General features: G+C 36.1%; 2 protein-coding genes across 13 annotated transcripts in view; one reads left to right on the top strand and one right to left on the bottom strand.

Annotated features, from left to right (window-relative positions):
- The window catches only part of SIRT1 (sirtuin 1), a 64019-nt gene extending 57545 nt beyond the window's left edge, over nucleotides 1-6474 (top strand). For all 7 annotated transcript variants that reach the window (XM_030334177.1, XM_030334178.1, XM_030334180.1 and 4 more), the window contains one exon: nucleotides 4327-6474. In XM_030334177.1, the coding sequence (XP_030190037.1) occupies nucleotides 4327-4655 (329 nt within the window). In that variant the 3' untranslated portion in view covers nucleotides 4656-6474. The remainder of the gene's footprint in view (nucleotides 1-4326) is intronic.
- Nucleotides 6475-10073: 3599 nt separating this feature from the next.
- Nucleotides 10074-18862, bottom strand: part of HERC4 (HECT and RLD domain containing E3 ubiquitin protein ligase 4) — a 139001-nt gene continuing 130212 nt past the window's right edge. For all 6 annotated transcript variants that reach the window (XM_030335262.2, XM_030335259.1, XM_030335260.1 and 3 more), the window contains 3 exons: nucleotides 16766-16949; nucleotides 11928-12030; nucleotides 10074-10739 (listed from right to left, as the gene is read on the bottom strand). In XM_030335262.2, coding sequence (XP_030191122.1) covers nucleotides 10531-10739; nucleotides 11928-12030; nucleotides 16766-16949 — 496 coding nt within the window. In that variant the 3' untranslated portion in view covers nucleotides 10074-10530. The remainder of the gene's footprint in view (nucleotides 10740-11927; nucleotides 12031-16765; nucleotides 16950-18862) is intronic.

Genomic DNA, 18862 nt, shown 5'->3' with positions numbered 1-18862 from the left:
CATATATAAGTGAAACCATATGGTATTTGTTTTTCTCTTACTTTGCATAATACCCACTAGGTCCATCTGTGTTGCAAATGGCAAGATTTTATTCTTTTTTGTGGCGGAGTAATACTCCTTTGTACACATACAGAACGTTATCCTTTCATGTATAGATGGACATTTAGGTTGCTTCCATATCTTATTGTAAATAGATACTGCAGTGAACACAGGGGTACACATACCTTTTCAAATAGGTGTTTTTGCTTTCTTAAGGAAGATACCCAGAAGTAGAACTGCCAGATTTATTTTTATTTCTGATTTTTCTATTTCTCACTTTTTGAGAAATCTCCATACTGTTTTCCATAGTGGCTGCACCAGTTTACATTCCTACCAGCACTTCATGAGGGTACTCTTTTCTCCAAATTTGTGGCAACACTTATCTTGTCTTTTTGATAATTAGCCATTCTGACAGGTGTTAAGTGATCTCAGTGAAGTTTCAGTTTGCAGTTCTCTGGTTAGTGATGTTTAGCGTCTTCATGTGTCTGTTGGCCATCTGTATATCGTCTTTTGGAAAATGTCTATTTGGGGCCTATACCCCATATTTTTAAGATTTTATTTTTTACCTAATCTCTACACCCAGTGTGGGGCTGAAACTCACAACCCTGAGATCAAGAGTTGCATGCTCCGCTGACTGAACCAGCCAGGTGCCCCTATTCGTGGCCTCTGCCCATTTTTTAATTGGGTTGGGTGTGTTTGCTGCTGAGCTGTATGTTCTTTATATAATCTGGATATTAACCCCTTATTGGATACATCATTTGCAAGGATCTTCTCCCACTCAGGTTGCCTTTTTGTTTCCTTTACTGTGCAAATTAATTTTTTTAGTTTGATGTAGTCCCATTTCATTTTTAGATCTTTAGTCAGTTGTGTTTATTTTTGTATGGGGTATGAGAAAGTGGTGGAGTTTCATTCTTTTGCATGTAGCTGTCTCGTTTTCTTAACACCATTGATTGGCTAAACTTTTTCCCCATTGCATATTCTTGCCTTGTCATACAATAATTGGCCATTTAAGTCTTGAGTTGATTTCTGGGCTCTCTATTCTATTCATAGATTTGTGTGTCTTATTTTTGTGGTAATACCATACTCTTCTGATTACTATAGCTCTGTAGTATACTTTGAAATCAGGGAGCATGATCCCCCTTCCAGTTTTTGTTCTTTCTTGAGATTGCTTTGGCTATTCAGGGTCTTTGTGGTTCCACACACATTTTACGATTATTTGTTGCAGTTCTGTGAAAAGTGCTATTGGTATTTTGATAGGGATTGTATTGAATCTGTAGATTCTTATTGATAATATGGACATTTTAACAATATTAATTCCAATCCATTAACGTAGGTCTTTAAATTTGTCTTCAGTTTCTTTTCATCAGTGTCTTCCAGTTTTCAGAGTACAGGTCTTTCACCTCCTTGGTTGAACTTATATCTTAGTCATTTAGTCTTTGACGCAGTTGTAAATGGCATTACTTAATTTCCCTTCTGTTACTTCATTGTTAGCAAATAGTGTATAGAAATACCCTGTTTTGACTCATGGGAACTCTTTACCAAGTAGTAGGGTGAAAGATCCTAATTTAATAAATGTAAAAAAATATATACACACACACACACACACACTAACTTAGATGTAACAATCTTGTACAACTTAAAACATTAAGTCCCATGGGGTAAACTGACATTTTAGGCCAATGTATTGTGAGTTATAATCATTTACCATAAGTGAATTTTAGTTCAGTTGAATAGTAAGCCTTTGTGCCTTTTCCACACCAGGCACACTGTAGTAAGTTCTGAATATACAGTGATCAATCTATTGATGTTTGTGTATAATTATAAAAATAGCTGATTAAACAAAAGTAGGTGATATTAAGAAACATAGATGCTACTTGGAAGGGATTAGGTTATAGAAGGCTTTGAAAAAAACCTAATTTCTGACTTTGGTCTTGAATGGTATGCGGAGAGTAAGGACATACGCCAAGAGAAATTAGAAAAAGCATACAAGAATGCTTGTATTTACAAATGTGGCAAGAATCAGAAGTAGAAAAATTGCTGTTCTGTTTAGTCAGGTAAATACTGGTATCATATACAAAGTCTGCTTATGTACTGGAAGAGTTTTGCACTGGAGATTGAGTTTTTTGTTTTGTTTTTGTTTTTGTTTTTTTGAGAGCATGCACGAGACTGGGAGGAGGAGAGAGACTCCCAAGCAGGCTCCACACTGTCAGCTCAGAGTTCTACACGGGGCTCGATCTCATGAACCCATCAGATCTGACCTGAGCCAGAATCAAGAGTTGGACACTTAATGTACTGAGCCACCCAGGCACCCCTTCTTTGAGTATCTTTTTGACAGATGGGTCAAACAGAAAACTCTCTGCCCCAGGAAACAAAAATTAAACCTGGAGCAGTCTCTAGCCTTTTCCCTACCAATTTAGGCCTTAAAAGGTACAGGCTTTGGAATCAGACCCAGTTGTCTCAGATTCACTGTGGGCAAAGTTATTTAATCTGTTTTTCTTCATTTGTAAAATAGGAATAAAATAGCATACACGTTAACATTGTGAAGATTAAAAAAGATAACTGGTGTAGAGTGCAGCTGTTAAATTGCAGCTGTTAAAAAACAAATGACCATGCTAGTCTTTTTTTTTTTTTTTTTAATTTATTTTATTTTGAGAGAGACAGCAAGTGGAGGAGGGGCAGAGGGAGAGGGAGGGAGAGAATCCCAAGCAGGCTCCGTGCTATCAGTGCAGAGCCCTATGCAGGGCTGGAACTCATGAGATCATGACCTGAGCCAAAACCAAGAGCTGGGCTCCCATACCACACTAGAGTGAATTTATTTTTGTTTACCATGATTTCTGTTGGTGAGGTCAGATTGAAAAGGAGAAAGGAGGAGCATGTATGAAGCAAACTGAGTCTGTCTTGATGGTTCCCAAGAATAAGAAAAACAGGTATAGGATTCTTGGGTTCAGAAATAATAGATTATTCTGTTCATCATGGGGGATAGAGCAGAATGAAACATTTTTAGAAGCATGGGCCAAAACTATGCACAACCTCGGGACCCCTTAGAAGACATATTAAGAAGTGCCAAATGGGCTTTTCTGTTAGCTAGAATAAAGGTACTCCCTCCTCCAATCATGGAAATTAATACTAGTGGCTTAGAAAACTGACGAATACTTTCTCCCAAAACAGAGGGAAATAATTGGTTTTCACACTGCCAATTTGTGATGTTAGTGGACTGTGAAGTCAGTTTTGTGGGTTCAGATCAGAATTCTTATACACATACTAGGTTGTTTCAAAGTGTGAGAACTTGGGTCATGATGGGGTATAAAGTTTGAAAGCTGTTTTGAAGACAAACCTGGGTATACTTGGCAGATGGCATGTCACTTCAGCTATGTTAGTAGCCAGGTTTTTGTGAATTAGTCTGGGATGTGGTGCATTAAATAAATGACATTTATCATGTGTAGAAACAGACTTAAGTTCGAAGTTACTTGTTGTGAATTTAGTGGTAGAAAACATTTCATTAATGTTTAAGGTTCCCACCAAGAGGTGCTCTTATCCTGGGACCTATAATAGGAAAAGGGAGGGAATTCTTCTTACCATCACAGGTCACAGCTTACACGGTGAATGCAAATTTGGGAGGGAGTTGAAGAAAGGTTAATGTCCAATGCTAGATCAGCGTTTCTCATACTTTAATGTGTCTAGGACTCTGGTAAAAATAAATACTGGTTCAGTAGGTGAGTGGTGGGGCCTGAGAATTGAACTTCTAATAAACTCTAAGGTGATGCCATTGCCTGCAGACTACACTTTTGAATAGATGGTGAAGCTATTACTGAATTAAAACGTTTAATTTTAGGTTCATAATCTAAAGTTAAATGAAAATAATGCAAGTGCCTTGAAGGCATATGTGCTTTAGAGAAGTTATATTCGGTGAACATGAATTGAGTAATGTAGGCTGGCCTGGATATTTAATATCATGAGATCTGTTCAGAGGAGTTGATTAAGCTTTATTGAACATCGTCCTCTAAATTTATTCATACTTAGCTGATAGAGTTATGAAAATCGCTTAATTTTCTAGATGAGGAAATTGAGGCATAGGCACAGAACTGCCTGAATTCACAAAAGTGGTGGGTGGCAGAACTAAGATTTGCAGTTAAGACTGAGCTCTTTGCTTGTTTTTAAAGACCACTATTGTAGTAGCCTCTAGTAATGATACTCAGGTAAAGGCAGGGCTTGAACGTACAATCAGACCAAGTTAGTCTTAGAAAACTTAGAATCATTTATCATTTCTCTTCTATTACTATATTTCAGGTAATCAGTATCTGTTTTTACCACCAAATCGTTATATTTTCCATGGCGCTGAGGTATATTCAGACTCTGAAGATGACGTGTTATCCTCTAGTTCTTGTGGCAGTAACAGTGATAGTGGAACATGCCAGAGTCCAAGTTTAGAAGAACACTTGGAGGATGAAAGTGAGATTGAAGAATTTTACAACGGTTTGGAAGACGATGCTGATGTTAATGAGAGAGCTGGAGGAACTGGATTTGGAGTTGATGGAGGTGATCAAGAGGCAGTTAATGAAGCTATATCCGTGAAACAGGAAGCAACAGACATTAACTATCCATCAAACAAATCATAATGTAATAGTTGTCCAGGTACAGGAATTGTTCCACCAGCATTAGGAACTTTAGCATGTCAAAAGGAATGTTTACTTGTGAATTCAACAGAGCAAGGAAACCAGAAAGGTGTAATATTTATAGACTGGTAAAATAAGATTTTTTCTTCATGGGTAATTTTTAACTTCTTATTTCTGTACTTGTACACGCAACACTAACTTTTTTTAAAAGAAGGGTACTAAGTATCTTTAATCACCTGTTGGTCAAGACTTTTCTTTTAAAAGTTCATTTGTATGATACATCCGTTATGTATATATAATTTTGTTCTTGCCTAGTGAGTTTCAACATTTTAAAGTTTTCAAAAAGCCATTGGAATGTTAAATTAATGTAAAGGGAACAGCTTATCTAGACCAAAGAATGGTATTTTCACACTTTTATTTGTAACATTGAATAGTCTGAACTCCTCAAATGTCTGTTCTGCTAAACTTTTGATTCTTTATTAGCACAATTACCTATTTTTAAACACTGGCATTTTCCAAAACTTGTGGCAGCTAACTTTTTAAAAATCTCATAACATGCAGTGTGTGTAGAAGGAAGTCAACAATATATGGGAGAGCACTCAGTTGTCTTTGCTTTTTAAAGTAAGACTTGGTGCTAAGAATTTCAGGAATATTGTATTGTTGAAATGAAGATGGCTTTTGTACTTCCTGTGGACATGTAGTAATGTCTATATTGGCTCCTAAAACTAATCTGAAAAACAAATAAATGCTTTGGAAATGTTTCAATTGCTTTAGAGACAATAGTGCCTGCCTGGGTACCCTTAGTTTCAAGAATATTTGCCATTGTTGTTTAAATACATATCACTGGTAGAGCTTGCATTGATTCTTTCCCACAAGTATTAAACTGCCAAGATGTGAATATGCAGAGCCCTTATGAATCTATAATAATGGTACTTCAACTGGGAAGAGTGTAATATTTTGGACTGCTGCTTTTCTTTTCCACTAATGAGGAGAGCAACAGGCCCCTGATTACAGTTCCAAAGTACTAAGATGTTAATTATAACTCAGCCAGTAAGTACATGTCTCCTGTTGGGAGGATTTGGTGTAATAGACACCAAACTGCTAGCCTAGTATTATGGAGATGAACATGATGTAACTTGCAATAGCAGAATAGTTAATGAAGTTAGTTCCTGTAACATCTTTATTTAAAAGCTTAGCCTGCCTTAAAACTAGAGATCAAACTTTTCTCAGCTGCAGAAGCTTCTAGCCTTTCAAAAAATTCATACTTTATAAAATTGCACAGAGCAATTTATTTTCCAGACCTTCCCCCCACATTATTCCCAAATATAAAGTATTCCTATGTTGCTTTAGTATTTATTACAATTTTAAAAAAGGGTTTGAAATATAGCTGTTCTTTAAGCATAAAATACCCAGCTAGGACCATTACTGCCAGAGAGAGAAATTTTATTGAATGGCCATTTCCCTACCTAAAAGATGTTTCAGTCTGAGTTTATTTGGCTACACTAAAGAATGCAGTATATTTAGTTTTCCATTTGCATGATGTGTGTTTGTGCTATAGATGATATTTTAAATTGAAAAATTTGTTTTAAATTATTTTTACAGTGAAGACTGTTTTCAGCTCTTTTTATATTGTACATAGTCTTTTATGTAATCTACTGGCATATGTTTTGTAGACTGTTGAATGACTGGATATCTTCCTCCAACTTTTGAAATACAAAACCAGTGTTTTATACTTGTACACTGTTTTAAAGTCTATTAAAATTGTCATTTGACTTTTTCCTGTTAACTTACATTGTTCAAGATATAAAGTTTGAAAATCTTACGGAGTTTGTATAGTTTTGAGGGCCATGTTAAGATGCTTTCTTATTTCTTCATTCAACTTACAAGAGTCTAGCCAGAACGATACTGAAGCAAACACTGGTAGTGCTGGTTGTAGCAGTTGGTGCATCACCACCAAAAGTTTGAAAACTATTTCAATTCTAGGCCCAGTAGCCTTTGTTAGGTCAAAGGTGGGAGAGAGGCAAGGCAGGGCCTAAGAAGAACTTGACCTATGATGAAAGACTTGACATAGGCTCAGGACTTCGGGATGGGACAGTAGAGAATAGTGGAAATGTAGTGAACTCAAGAGTGTATGTGCTATAAAAGCCAGGTTTTCTGTGAAGCACAGGTAACACAAGTCTTAACATAGGAATGTGTGTACCAAAAGTGACTGGAGACTAGTCCATTCAAGTTCTTGATGGACAAAGTCCTAGTCAAGAAGCCAGGAACATGCCTCTTAGAAAAATATGATGAGTAAAGTCTTGACAGGCAGTTTCCTCCTCTCAGGTCTCCTGCCTTCCTCACCAGCAAACTTTCAAAGTGAATTTTAAAATAGTACTCTTCCCTGGATATGTCCTGTTTGCACTAGAAAAATTACCTGTAAAAATCTCCTCCTCAGATGTTATAAAAATATGGAAACAGCGACTTGATTCTACATATGCACAAAATGGGAAGGTAGTTCAGACCTTAAAAGGTGGTTGTGTGGTCATTTCAAGTACTTAAGCTAAGTGCAAGCTAATTTTAAGCCTTGCATTCAATAGTCTCCTTGGTTAATGTGGTATATATTTCACTGGTTGTAATACCCTAATTGACACATGATGGTTTAATTAGCATTGTTCTTCATGGTATCCGAAATAATGGTGTGCCTTCAATCAATGGTGTTTTATATCATCCACCTACTAAGCATTATTTGGGAAGTTTTATTTGAAAGCAGTCTTAAGACTTGTAACCAGAAGGGGAGTGTGTGTATGCACACCATAACCTTTCCTCTCCTCAGAAATGAACAAAGTCTAAATATTTAAGCTAGGATGCTAGCAGAAATAGGGAGAAATGGTCAAGTGGCCTTTTAAGACACACACACACACACACACACACACACACACACACGTAACCTAACCTGGGCATCAGCTCTTAGAACATTTAATTGGCATAAGGAGACCTGTGCGCATAGTGTTATTTTTAAAAAGTACCCCCAGGTAATTCAACAGTATAGCAAGGCTTGAGAAAGGAAAAATAGGGAAGTTCCCTTTTGCATGTAACACTCCATTCCAGGGGGGCTGGCCTCAGAGGGAAGCGGGTAGACTTCTATGAAACAGACTATTCTCAATTTCTCTGGAGAGATAGTTCACCAATTAGCAAACACTGGCAAGGATAAGGAGCTAATGAAATAGGGTGAATTCCTTAGTAAAGGAAACTACCATAAGGAATATGGATGGCTAAAGTGCCCAAGAGGCTGGGCAGTTGGGAAGTGGCTGAGAACAGGAACATCTGCCCTTGTGCTCAACTAGCCACACACTCTTCAGGGGAAGACTGCTCTGTTACACTTTGAGGACTTTTTGTTAAACTAAATGCAGTAAAAACCAACTGTAAGAAAGCCCAAAAGTCTGTTAGTAGAAATTAACCCTAATGAGTGGTTTTTACGAGCGGACCCTAGGAGAGTGCCAGGACTTAACTGAAGTCTCCAATTTCAAAAACTGCATTCTGGTTTTATTTCATGCATTGTGTGTCTCCGTTCTACTACCTCAGTCAGTCTGAACAATGGCGATTGGTTAAAATCACTATTGAATCCAGACAGGAGCTACAAACAATTGCTCTTACGAATAGATCTGTACGGAGGCCAAATATTTTCAAGTTTAGTCAACTCCATAATTACAGTCCTTATAATTTAGTGAACTCAGTATTGGCCCACTTTCTAATCTATAAAGCTCATATTTTTTTAAAGGCAAATAGCAATTTGAAAAATTTTAAGTGGTACTTTAATTTTCTACCATTAATCTCCTTGCTGTTAATGCTATTTACTGTATGTCTACAGCAACACAGGAAGGAAAAGAGTATCAGACTTACCCGAATTAAGCCTTGTACTGTTGTGCAGGTGCCTAGATAAGATGACAGCCAGGTCCTTGTTAAAATATTGTTCAATGAAATCCATCTGTATTAGTCCAAAGTGGCCACTATTTCACAGATCAGCTACATAGCATAAAGGTTACTGAAGAAAAAAAATCACCTGACACATTTAGGTGTGTTCAATGTGAACAATCACTACCCACAAGAAATGGATGCACATTGGGGGTGGCCGGGTGGCTCAGTTAAGCACCTGACTTTGGTTCATGTCATTATCTCATGGTTTGTGAGTTCAAGCCCCCCATCAGGATCTCTGCTGAAACCACTTTGGATCCTCTGTTCCCCTGTAGCTCTGCCCCTCCCTGGCTCACGTTCTGTCTCTCTCAAAATAAATAAGGAAAAAAAGAAATGGATGCCCAGGGAAACGGAAGAGTTTTCACAGGGAAGAGTGCTACTTTGAGCTAATTTATCATGTATGAGAATGCTGTTCAAGGGCTTCCATCTGTAAAAAGACACCTATGGCTCAAGAGTAGACGTTTTTAAGTTAAACTGAAAAGTACAGGTCCACAATCCCTTCTCCAAAACCCTTGGACTCCTTTGCATTTTGGAATTATGCATGTTAAAGAATTTTTTAAAGCACTCCACAGGGTCTGAGGCAGTACCTAAGATCAAACACATTAAAATCAAACCTATTAACATCACCATAGTAAAATATACAGTCTCATTTAATACCATAAATAATAGCCTCAACAATTCAAATCAAGTTTTGCTGCAAAATGAGATATGTAATTTTTTTTCAGAGTTGTTTTGTGTTTTGGAGTTTCAGCTAAGAAAATTGGAGACCTCTGTGAAATAGACAATTTTGTATGGGTATGGTAACACTCAATCCAAAATTTAAGAGACTTCCCTGAGACATTTTGAATGTTATGAGAACCACTGAAAGGTTAAATATTAAACCAATAAATCTTTATTACTTAAACAATTTTCACGGCATTTTTTAAAATAAATTTAAAAAATAAATATTTGCATTAGAGCAGAAAGTCACATGTGTTGTTGCATCAACTCACTGTTACAGTTAATCACAGGAGATAACTAAGCATCAGCACCATAAAACTGTGTTAAGATCTGCTTCTAAAAATTCAAGGAGAGTTCTAAAGCACTGAAAATTCTGACTAAATACCAACCTGTAGCATCAAAAGTTCTGCAAGCTATAAGCCGGTGGTTGGTTCTCAAAGTAGCCAGGTTCTATTCCTGGCAACTGCAGGACAAAGTTCCTCCAATACTAAATATTTATTAAACTTCCTGATTAAGCTGCCCTTTATCAGTAGCATCTCCAGATTCACAAAAGGAAAGAACTACAAGTTAGATAACTCTTATCTGTAATTTAGTTTTGCACAAGGACATTTATTCTAGTTAAAAAGCAAAGATTGTGTTTCATCATGCTAATTTTTTGCTTTTATAGATCATCAGAATAAGATTTAATCATAATTGTTAATCCTTTTAAAAGTCAGCTCAGTTCAATTACAACCATAGAAACTGTACTGGTATCAGAACATAACTATTTTATTACAAAACTTAACATTATTTACAAAATGAAAAAATAATTGAATGACTATTGCAGGCCAAAGGTAAAGGTTTTTCACTCAGTGATTGAAGAAAAATTAAGCAACATACCCATGCACTCACACACCAGATCATTTGTGAAATATGCAAACCCTTAAAATTCATGTTAGTAAAACTTTGATGTATTCACAATACTTGTATGTTTATTGGAAGATGGCAAAAAAAATCCATGGTTCTGTACAATAAGCTTAATATTAACAGTTTGTTCATATTCCTTTTAATATTTTTTTGGCTTTCATGAATACTCATAGCACTGAACATTTTGCAAGTAAGAATTATAATAGTACCTCTTGCCACCTTGTTGAACTCATCACCACAAGAAAAACACAAATAGTTTAATGCTTTTGCAATAAACTGATCAGTTCTATTTCCAAAGTTATATTAAACTGAAGCCTTCATTATGATCAATTGCTTGAATCAGTTTAGAGCGTAGAGTTTCCTTTTCTGTATATTTTGGAAGATCCAGAAGATTAAAACAGGTATGGGAAACTGGGAGATATTCCTCACCACCTCCGGTTGACTGGATGACTAGTTTTAGACTCTTCATACCAAGAATAGGAATGCGATCACTACCTGTCAAAAATACTACCAAGAAAAAAATCATTCAGTCAACCACTTTTATCAAAACTATAATATAGAGTACTAAGTTATTTGGTACAGTCACCATGGCAAACCTTTACATTAATTAACATTTGCTCTAACGTAGAAGCCTATCTCCAGAATTTATGATAGCATGATTTTTGAGACCTACATATTACATATCCATGCAATATTTTTTCTTTAAAAATGTAATCTCGGGGCACCTGGGTGGTGCAGTTAAGCATCTGACTTTGGCTCAGATCATGATCTCACGGTTCATCACTTTGAGCCCCACGTCAGGTTCTCCGCTGTCAGTGCAGAGCCTGCTTTGGATCCTCTATCCGCCCCCCCTCTCTGCCCCATCCCCGCTTGTGCATGCTCTCAAAAATAAATATTTTAAGAAAGAGTGTAATCTTGGGTCACCCTGGGTGGCTCAGTTGGTTAAGCGTCCTACTCTCGGTTTGGGCTCAGGTCAGGATCTCACGGTTTGTGAGTTCAAGCCCTGCATCACGCTCAGAGAGGAGCCTGCTTGGGATTCTCTCTCTCTCCCTCCCTCTTTGTTCCTCCCCAACTTGTGTTCTCTATAAATAAATAAACTTGAAACTCAAATCACTTGAGAACAGCCTGTCATCCTTAAAATATACAAAATAATTTTACCAAGATTCTCATTACAACTATTCAAAAAAGAGATTGACAAAATATTCCTGGCAATAGCAGGAGTATCAAAGGGAATACAAATTTCAATTAGAATAGAAATTTAACACATGTAAGACAAACAGAGCTTAGGTATTAAAAAGTACTACATCCTGGCAAAGTTCTATTTTCTACAGAATTCCCAAAGTTTTGACACATAAGCAAAAAAAAAAGACTGAATGAAAAAAAAAGCTATCCTCCAGAAACCTTTTAGAAATTCTAAAAGGAATTTCAGCCCCAGTTTACTGTAATCATTTATAGTTTTTTCATTTGAAAGAACCAATTCTATTTTGGAGGCAAACTGAATGTAGCTTTCAAAATAAGAAAAGACATGTAATGAAGAATGCAGGTCAAAAATTTACTCTAATTGAAAATTAAAAGCAGTACCCTGCAATACTACTAAAAGGAAAAACTTTATCCAACAAAGTCAATCAGTTAATCTATGAAAATGTTTGTGAATTCTATTTCCTATAAAACATAGGACTAGTTAGAAATACTTACACAGAAATTGTTTTTTCTTTTCCAACGGCAATTCATGAAATACTTCCCAAAATATTTTTATCGTTGGATGTTCTGCCCAATACTCCCCTTTGTATTCTGTATTCTAAAAACAACATAATCCTTCATTAATATTAAAGGATGTTAGTTTTGTCTTGAATCTAACAGACTGGCCTTCTTATTAGCACAAAAGCTAACACTGTCCAGGATTTTGAAACTCATGCAATTCAGCTGATTACCTACTATTTCCTGGGCATTTTGCAATTTGGAACTGTTAGTTCTAGGGAAAGGCAAGAAAATGTTCCAATCAGCAGAAATGTCTCCCCACCACTTCAAAGAATACAACAGGGTTGTATTATCTTCAAAAGTAAATATCTAAAGGATAAACTAGAATTACTAAAATGTAAATGCATTAAAGTTCAACAAAGAATTAGTTATCTGTGATAATTATAAAATTCTCTTCCTATATTCATGAACAGAAATCACTTACTTTACATTCTATCTTTACTTAAAAAAAGAAAAGTACTAAGGACAATAATTTTCTGTGGTAGTCAGTTTCCACGATGGCTCCCAATGATCTCTGTGCCTCCTGTTCCTCATGCGCTTGTGCAGTCCCCTCTCACAGTGTATGGGCCTGACCGTATAATCATTAGGATACTGCAGGTATGAGAAATACATGCCTTCTGAGGCTGGATCATAAAAAACTCTGTGGCTGCAATCTCTTTTTGATCATTCACTGTGGGGAGAGCCAGGTGTCATGAGGATACTCAAAGAGCACCATGGAATGGTCTTCATGGTGAGACACTAGGCTTTTAGCCAATGGTCTTATGAGTGCGCCATCTTGGAAGGGAATCTATCCTTAATCAAGCCTTCAGATGACTAAAGCACCAATATCAGTATCTTAACTGCATGAAAACCTCATGAGAGATGCCTAAGCTAAAACTATCCAGTTAAAGCCATTCTGAATTCCTGACCCACTGAAAATATGTGAGAAAATAAATGTTCACTGTTACTTTTAAACCACTGAATTTTGGGGTCATTTGTACCAACAGAGCTAATACACTTCTCCTTAAAAAAAAAAATACTAGCACTGGAAACTCTGGGTGGCTTAAAGGACTGAGTGTCTGACTCTTGATTTAGACTCAGGTCATGATCTCACAGTTCATGGGATCAAGCCCTCTGACAAAGCAGAGCCTGCTTGAGACTCTCTTTTTCCCTCTCCCTCTGCCCTTCCCCTGCTAGTGTTTTCTATCTCTCTTTCACTCTCTCTCTCTCAAAAAAAAAAAAAAAAAAAAAAAAATACTAGGACTAACAGAAAAGGGGGTAGGGAGGGGAGAGGGAATATTACACTGTAAAGTGTTCTTTAAAATCCAGCCACAATTGGCCTTAACTTTTAGTTCTTAACAAGAATCTTCCAGCATCAGGGCCTTTGGACACTGTTCCCTCAGCCTAGACCACTTAGACACATCCTCCTTTTTTTATTTGTTCATCAGGCTAATTTCTATTTATCCTTTAGGACTCAGATTAAATGTCACCAAATTCACTCAGTGATTCATTCAATATATATAGAGAGAGAGAGTTTCAGTCAAAATTTGGAGTCTTGGGGAAACTGCAGTGAACCAAGTCCTTACTTACCTTGTAAAGTACCTTACTACCATCTACTGAGATGCTTTCCCAGATTTGTACAGCCTAGGTTAAGTTCCTCTTTATATACCATTCACTGAACTCTCTTCCTTAGTATTCACCAAAGTTAATGTCCACTTTCCTTATTATAGGGCAAAGACCATGTCTCAACCTTATTTACTGATATCTCCCTAATCTCTTGCATAGTATTAGGTATCCATAGGGGCTCAACAAGTATTTACTAATGGTCTTCTTAAATTTTGGGCTCTATTTGTAGCCATGGTTATCTCAATGACTGAACTCTTGAAATCTACTCGATACTTTCTATTTACTTATAAACAGGTCTGGAAAAAATGGCTGAACTTCTAGCAATCAATTAATGGATTAATGACTATGAATTATAGACTATGAGCATATTAGTGAGGAATGAAAGGAACATGGTTAAAGTTTTTTATCTTTCTTTTTAATTAAAAAACTTCTAAATGGTTCTGGGGAGTGTGTACACAGTCCTGATGAAGAAAGAGCATTTAAAGTCACAAATCCTAGTCACTGAAATTATAATGAATCAGGTATACAATGGAAGAAACCAAACATATTAAGTACACTAAAATATACTAAAAAAAAAAAAAAAAGCCATCTTACTAAATGATTATTTCTATCAATTATATCTTCAGACATGGTTTTAAGTACTTACTGAGTGCTCTTCTAGGCTCTGGGAATATAGCAGTGAAGAGAGAAACAAAAACCCTGCCTTCATGGTGCTTACATTGTTGTGGGGGAAAACAGCAACAGACAGTAAAGACCATTAAGTAAAATTTATATTGTCAAATTCAAAGAGAAAATAAAGCAGGGAAGGGTGACAGGGTGTGGGAGTGGGGGTGTGTGTGCACATATCCAATTTTAGGTAAGTTAGCCAGTAAAAGTCTCTGAGAAGGTATAAAGACATAAAGGAAGTAAGAGCAAGAAGCATTTGGAATGATCAAGGTGAAAAAGAGTTCCAGGCACAGGGAATAGCTAAATAGAAAGCTCTCAAGACTGGTTCAGCAAAGAGGCCATAAAGACTGAAGCAATGTGAGTGAGAGGAAGAACCATAGGAGATGGGGCAAAAAGGACAAACTGTGTGGGATGCTAAGTGTAACTGGAGGCCATTACATCATTTTTATTTTAGGATGACTGGAGGTGGAGTCCATTTCTGCTGGGGTCTCCTTAAAATCAGTACAGCTTTCTTCTCTTTAGCAGATCAATTTACCCCAAAAAATAAATTTTTAATCTCTTTCCTGAAGGATATAAATTTGCCTACCAACTTTCCTCAGTTCCACCTGGTTTCCCAGATTCTGTGGTCTTCTCTAGACTTGTCTCCTGGGTAGGATAGAGAAGCTGAGGGGTCTACAATTCTTTAAATTAGCTTTGAAGTAACTCTAATGCTTTTAGCCTAACCACACAATCTGCTACTACAGCAAGACCATGTACCAATTCCTGAGCCTTTTAAAATTTCTATGCTGTGAAATGAGTTGTCTCTTAAAACCTCTGTCCCTCAGGAGGCTTAGAATTCAAATTTCTTTGCTCTAGTCACTCAACAACTCATCCACATATTTTCCATCTTCCAAAATTACCTTCTCTTGTTCATGGTACTTTTATATTTTTTTCTGTCTGTGTATTCCTATTTTTATTCCTTTATTATTATTCTAGTGAGATTTTGGAAAGGAGCAAACGTGTTTACTGTAGTATGTTCAACCAGAAGTCCTAATTATTCTTTAAATTAAAAAATTTATTCCCTAAATTAATACACAGTAAAATTGACTTTTTTCCAGTGTGGGTATAGTTCTATGGATAGACTTGTGTACCTACCGCCACAATCAGGATACTGAACACTTCCGTCACCCCAAGAACTCTCCTGCGCTACTCTCTACAGTCATATATCCAGTTCACCATAGTTTTGCCTTTTCAAAAATGTCACATGCATGGAATCATATGGTATGTAATCCTTGAGACTGGCTTCTTCACTCTGCATAAGGATCTAAGAGTCATCCCAGTTGTTGCACGTATCAGTAGTGCATCCCTTTTTATTGTTCAGTAGTACCCTACTGTATGGATGTACTCCAGGTTGCTTTATCCATTCACTCACTGAAGGACATCTGGGCTGTTTCTAGTTTTTGACATGTTTGCAGAGTTTTAAAAACATAATTAAAAAAAGTTGTGGTCAAATACCTATAAGAAAGTTTACCATCTTAACCCATTTTAAGTGTACAGTTTGGTGGTACTAAGTTCATTCATACGGCTACACAACCATCACCACCATGCATCTCCAGAACTGTTCATTCTGCTAAGCTGAAACTCTGCACTCATTAAACAATTACATCCCATACCCTCCTATTTACAGATTTTGTGTGAATGTAACTTAATACCTTAGAGTAGAACTGCTAGGTCATGTAGTAAGTGCATATTTAACCCTGCAAGAAAATGCCAAACTCTTTCCAAAGTAGCTATACCATCTGTATTCCCACCAGCAATGCATGAAAGTTACCAATGCTTTGTATCCTTGTTAGACTTGTTAGCTAACTTAATGGGTACATAGTATTAAACTATTAATGCAAAAAACTGTATCAGAGTTGGATTACAAAGACAGAAAATTTTATAGGTCAAACTTGCATATATTTTTCTCAAAGCTGATCTAACCTAGCACTTTTTATTCAATGTTTATCTGAAGAAATATCTGAGCATGACTGGTAAAGAGAAAGAAAAGAAAAAAGTTGTTTAAAAATTCCCAATCTTCTCCCCAAAGATCCCTTTATTGGCTAACACTAATAATGGAGATCATAAATATTATTTATTCTCTGCTAAAAAAATTTAGCATTGAGAGTAAGCAGAAAAAAAAATAAACAAAGGTGTTAAGTAATGTGAATGTTTTTCATAATGGTTTTATGATTGGGCAGAATGAAAACTCAGTTTTAGCTGGGACTTCTATCTGACCTCTGTCATAAATGACATTTTTCCATAAGAAAACTACCAATACCACAAATACAAAAATGGTATCTAATTCATATACAACTAAATTCATTCATTGTGGAGTAGGAAGTATATAGTACTTTCCTATAAATATAACTAATAAATAGTGTAAAATGGAAAACAATAAACAAGAGGGCAATTTTTCTATCAATAAACCACATTTTCCTTTTGCCTTTCCATTGAGACAATTTCATAGATTTGTTTTCCCTTACCTTTTCCAGTTCCTTCCAATCATAATTTGTATTTCCAATAACCATTGCTTGTAGTTCATTTGGCTGGAAGAGCTGAAGGACCTTTCCTCCACAGACCTTGTGAAAGCCCGCGTGAAAAGCATCAAACAAGGAAGCCACTGATTTATTGAATATGTAATCCACATAAGCATCAACAAACTCTTGCCTAGAAATGAAAAGGCACACATGGCACAGAATATAAAAATAATTTTTTATGGAGAACACATATGCAGTCTTATTAAAAGTTTGATCTCGTGTACTTTTTGCTACTTAGCTATAAAACTGAGAAAGTATAAGCAGGATTCTAAGTGGACAAAGCCTTTTTTTTTTTTTAATGTTTATTTTTGAGAGAGAGAGAGAGAGAGAGAGAGAGAGCGCGCGAGCATGAGCGGGGGAGGGGCAGAAAGCAAGAGGGAGACACAGAATCTGAAATCTGAAACATATTCCAGGCTCGGAGCTGTCATCATAGGGCCTGACACAGGGCTCAAACCACGAACTACAAGATCATGACCTGAGCCGAAGTTGGACATTTAACCGACTGAGCCACCCAGGCACCCCTAAGTGGACAAAGTCTTTATAGAGAAGTTTATTATTCTTTCTGTATAAAAATCCAGTATTATCTAGTTGGCATGCAGACTTCATCTATCATTCATAGCCTAATTAGGAAGGCTATTCCAAGGTGAAATGTCATTTCCTAAAGGGACACAAATGTCTATCAAAATAATTTTTAAATATTCACAGACTATTGAGATTTATATGCACCACTTCAAATGCATCCCTAAAAAGAGTCATCTGTTAAAAATACCAGGTGATGGAAAAAATGAGAGCTTTGGGATACAGACTGTTTGACAGACAACAGTCTACCTGTTTTTCGTTGGGTTTCAAGGAATCTGAAAACACATTTTTATTTTTTTTTAAGTAGGCTCTATACCCAATGTGGGGCTTGAACTCACGACTTTAAGATTAAGAGTCACATGGTCTACTGATGAAGCCAGCCAGGCACCCCAACAAAATTTATTTTAAAAACTAAGTATCTCAGGGGCTCCTGGTGGCTCAGTCAGTTAAGTGAGTGACTCTTGATTTTGGCTCGGGTCATGAGATCGGCTCTGCACTGGGCATGGAGTTTGGTTAAGATCCTCTTTCCCTCTGCCTCTCCCCCTGCTCACTGCATGCTCTCTCTCTTAGAAATAAATGAATAAATACCTCAAAGGGTTATTAAGCACTTCATTAAAAGATTACAAGTGCCATTTCTTTTCAGAAGTATGTGCATATACATATAAGTACACACACATATATATAACAAACACTTCTGATGTTTTTTCCTGCCTGTTATGATACAAAAGTAAACTATAAACAAACAAAAGTTCCTTTACCCAGGAATTAGCACTATAGTTTTATTCAATTTGTTCTGTTAGCCACAATTATTTTATGCAGCTATCTATCTGGTCAAACAAATTATGAGAATGGGTACCAGGGGTATTTCAATATTTTATATTCCAGTCCTCCAAATTCAAAAGGATAATTCTGGGAATACTGGCAAATTTAGTTATCTATAGATAATCTTCTTAGCAATTATAAAATAATTTCAAAGTGAATTTATAAACAGAAAAAAGAAGGTTAAAGGGGGTCAATATAAAATTGGGTGGGCCTAAGGAAAAATCAATAACATATGCTATTAGGTTCTGATGAAAAGAGGCAGATAATTTTGTAATGCATAATTTTATAATTCGTCTAATTAGAAAGTGAAATTTATCTGTATTAGAAATTTATCTGCTTTAAGCACAAAAGGCTAAATTGCTTTATGTGCTAATATTTTTATCTTCAACACTTTATCTAGCATTGGTAGTACAAAGATAAAAATTCTTCAAATTATTAACTAAATTAAAAAACTTAACATAATACTTTAATAGTAGGCTAAAAACCTTTCTAAATCAGTTTTCAAAACCAAGATTTTTTTAAAGAAAGGATAATTAGAAAGACCTAAATATTTTCACATTATTTTAAAAACAGTTTATTTTTATCAAAGTAAGACATACACACAGTTTTAAATGTCAAATAGTAATAATCCTAACAGCCAAC

Source organism: Lynx canadensis, chromosome D2 (assembly GCF_007474595.2).
Source record: "Lynx canadensis isolate LIC74 chromosome D2, mLynCan4.pri.v2, whole genome shotgun sequence".
Lineage (NCBI taxonomy): Eukaryota > Metazoa > Chordata > Mammalia > Carnivora > Felidae > Lynx > Lynx canadensis.
The sequence above is the reverse complement of the archived record's forward strand: the minus strand, read 5'-3'. Positions and strand labels throughout refer to the sequence as shown.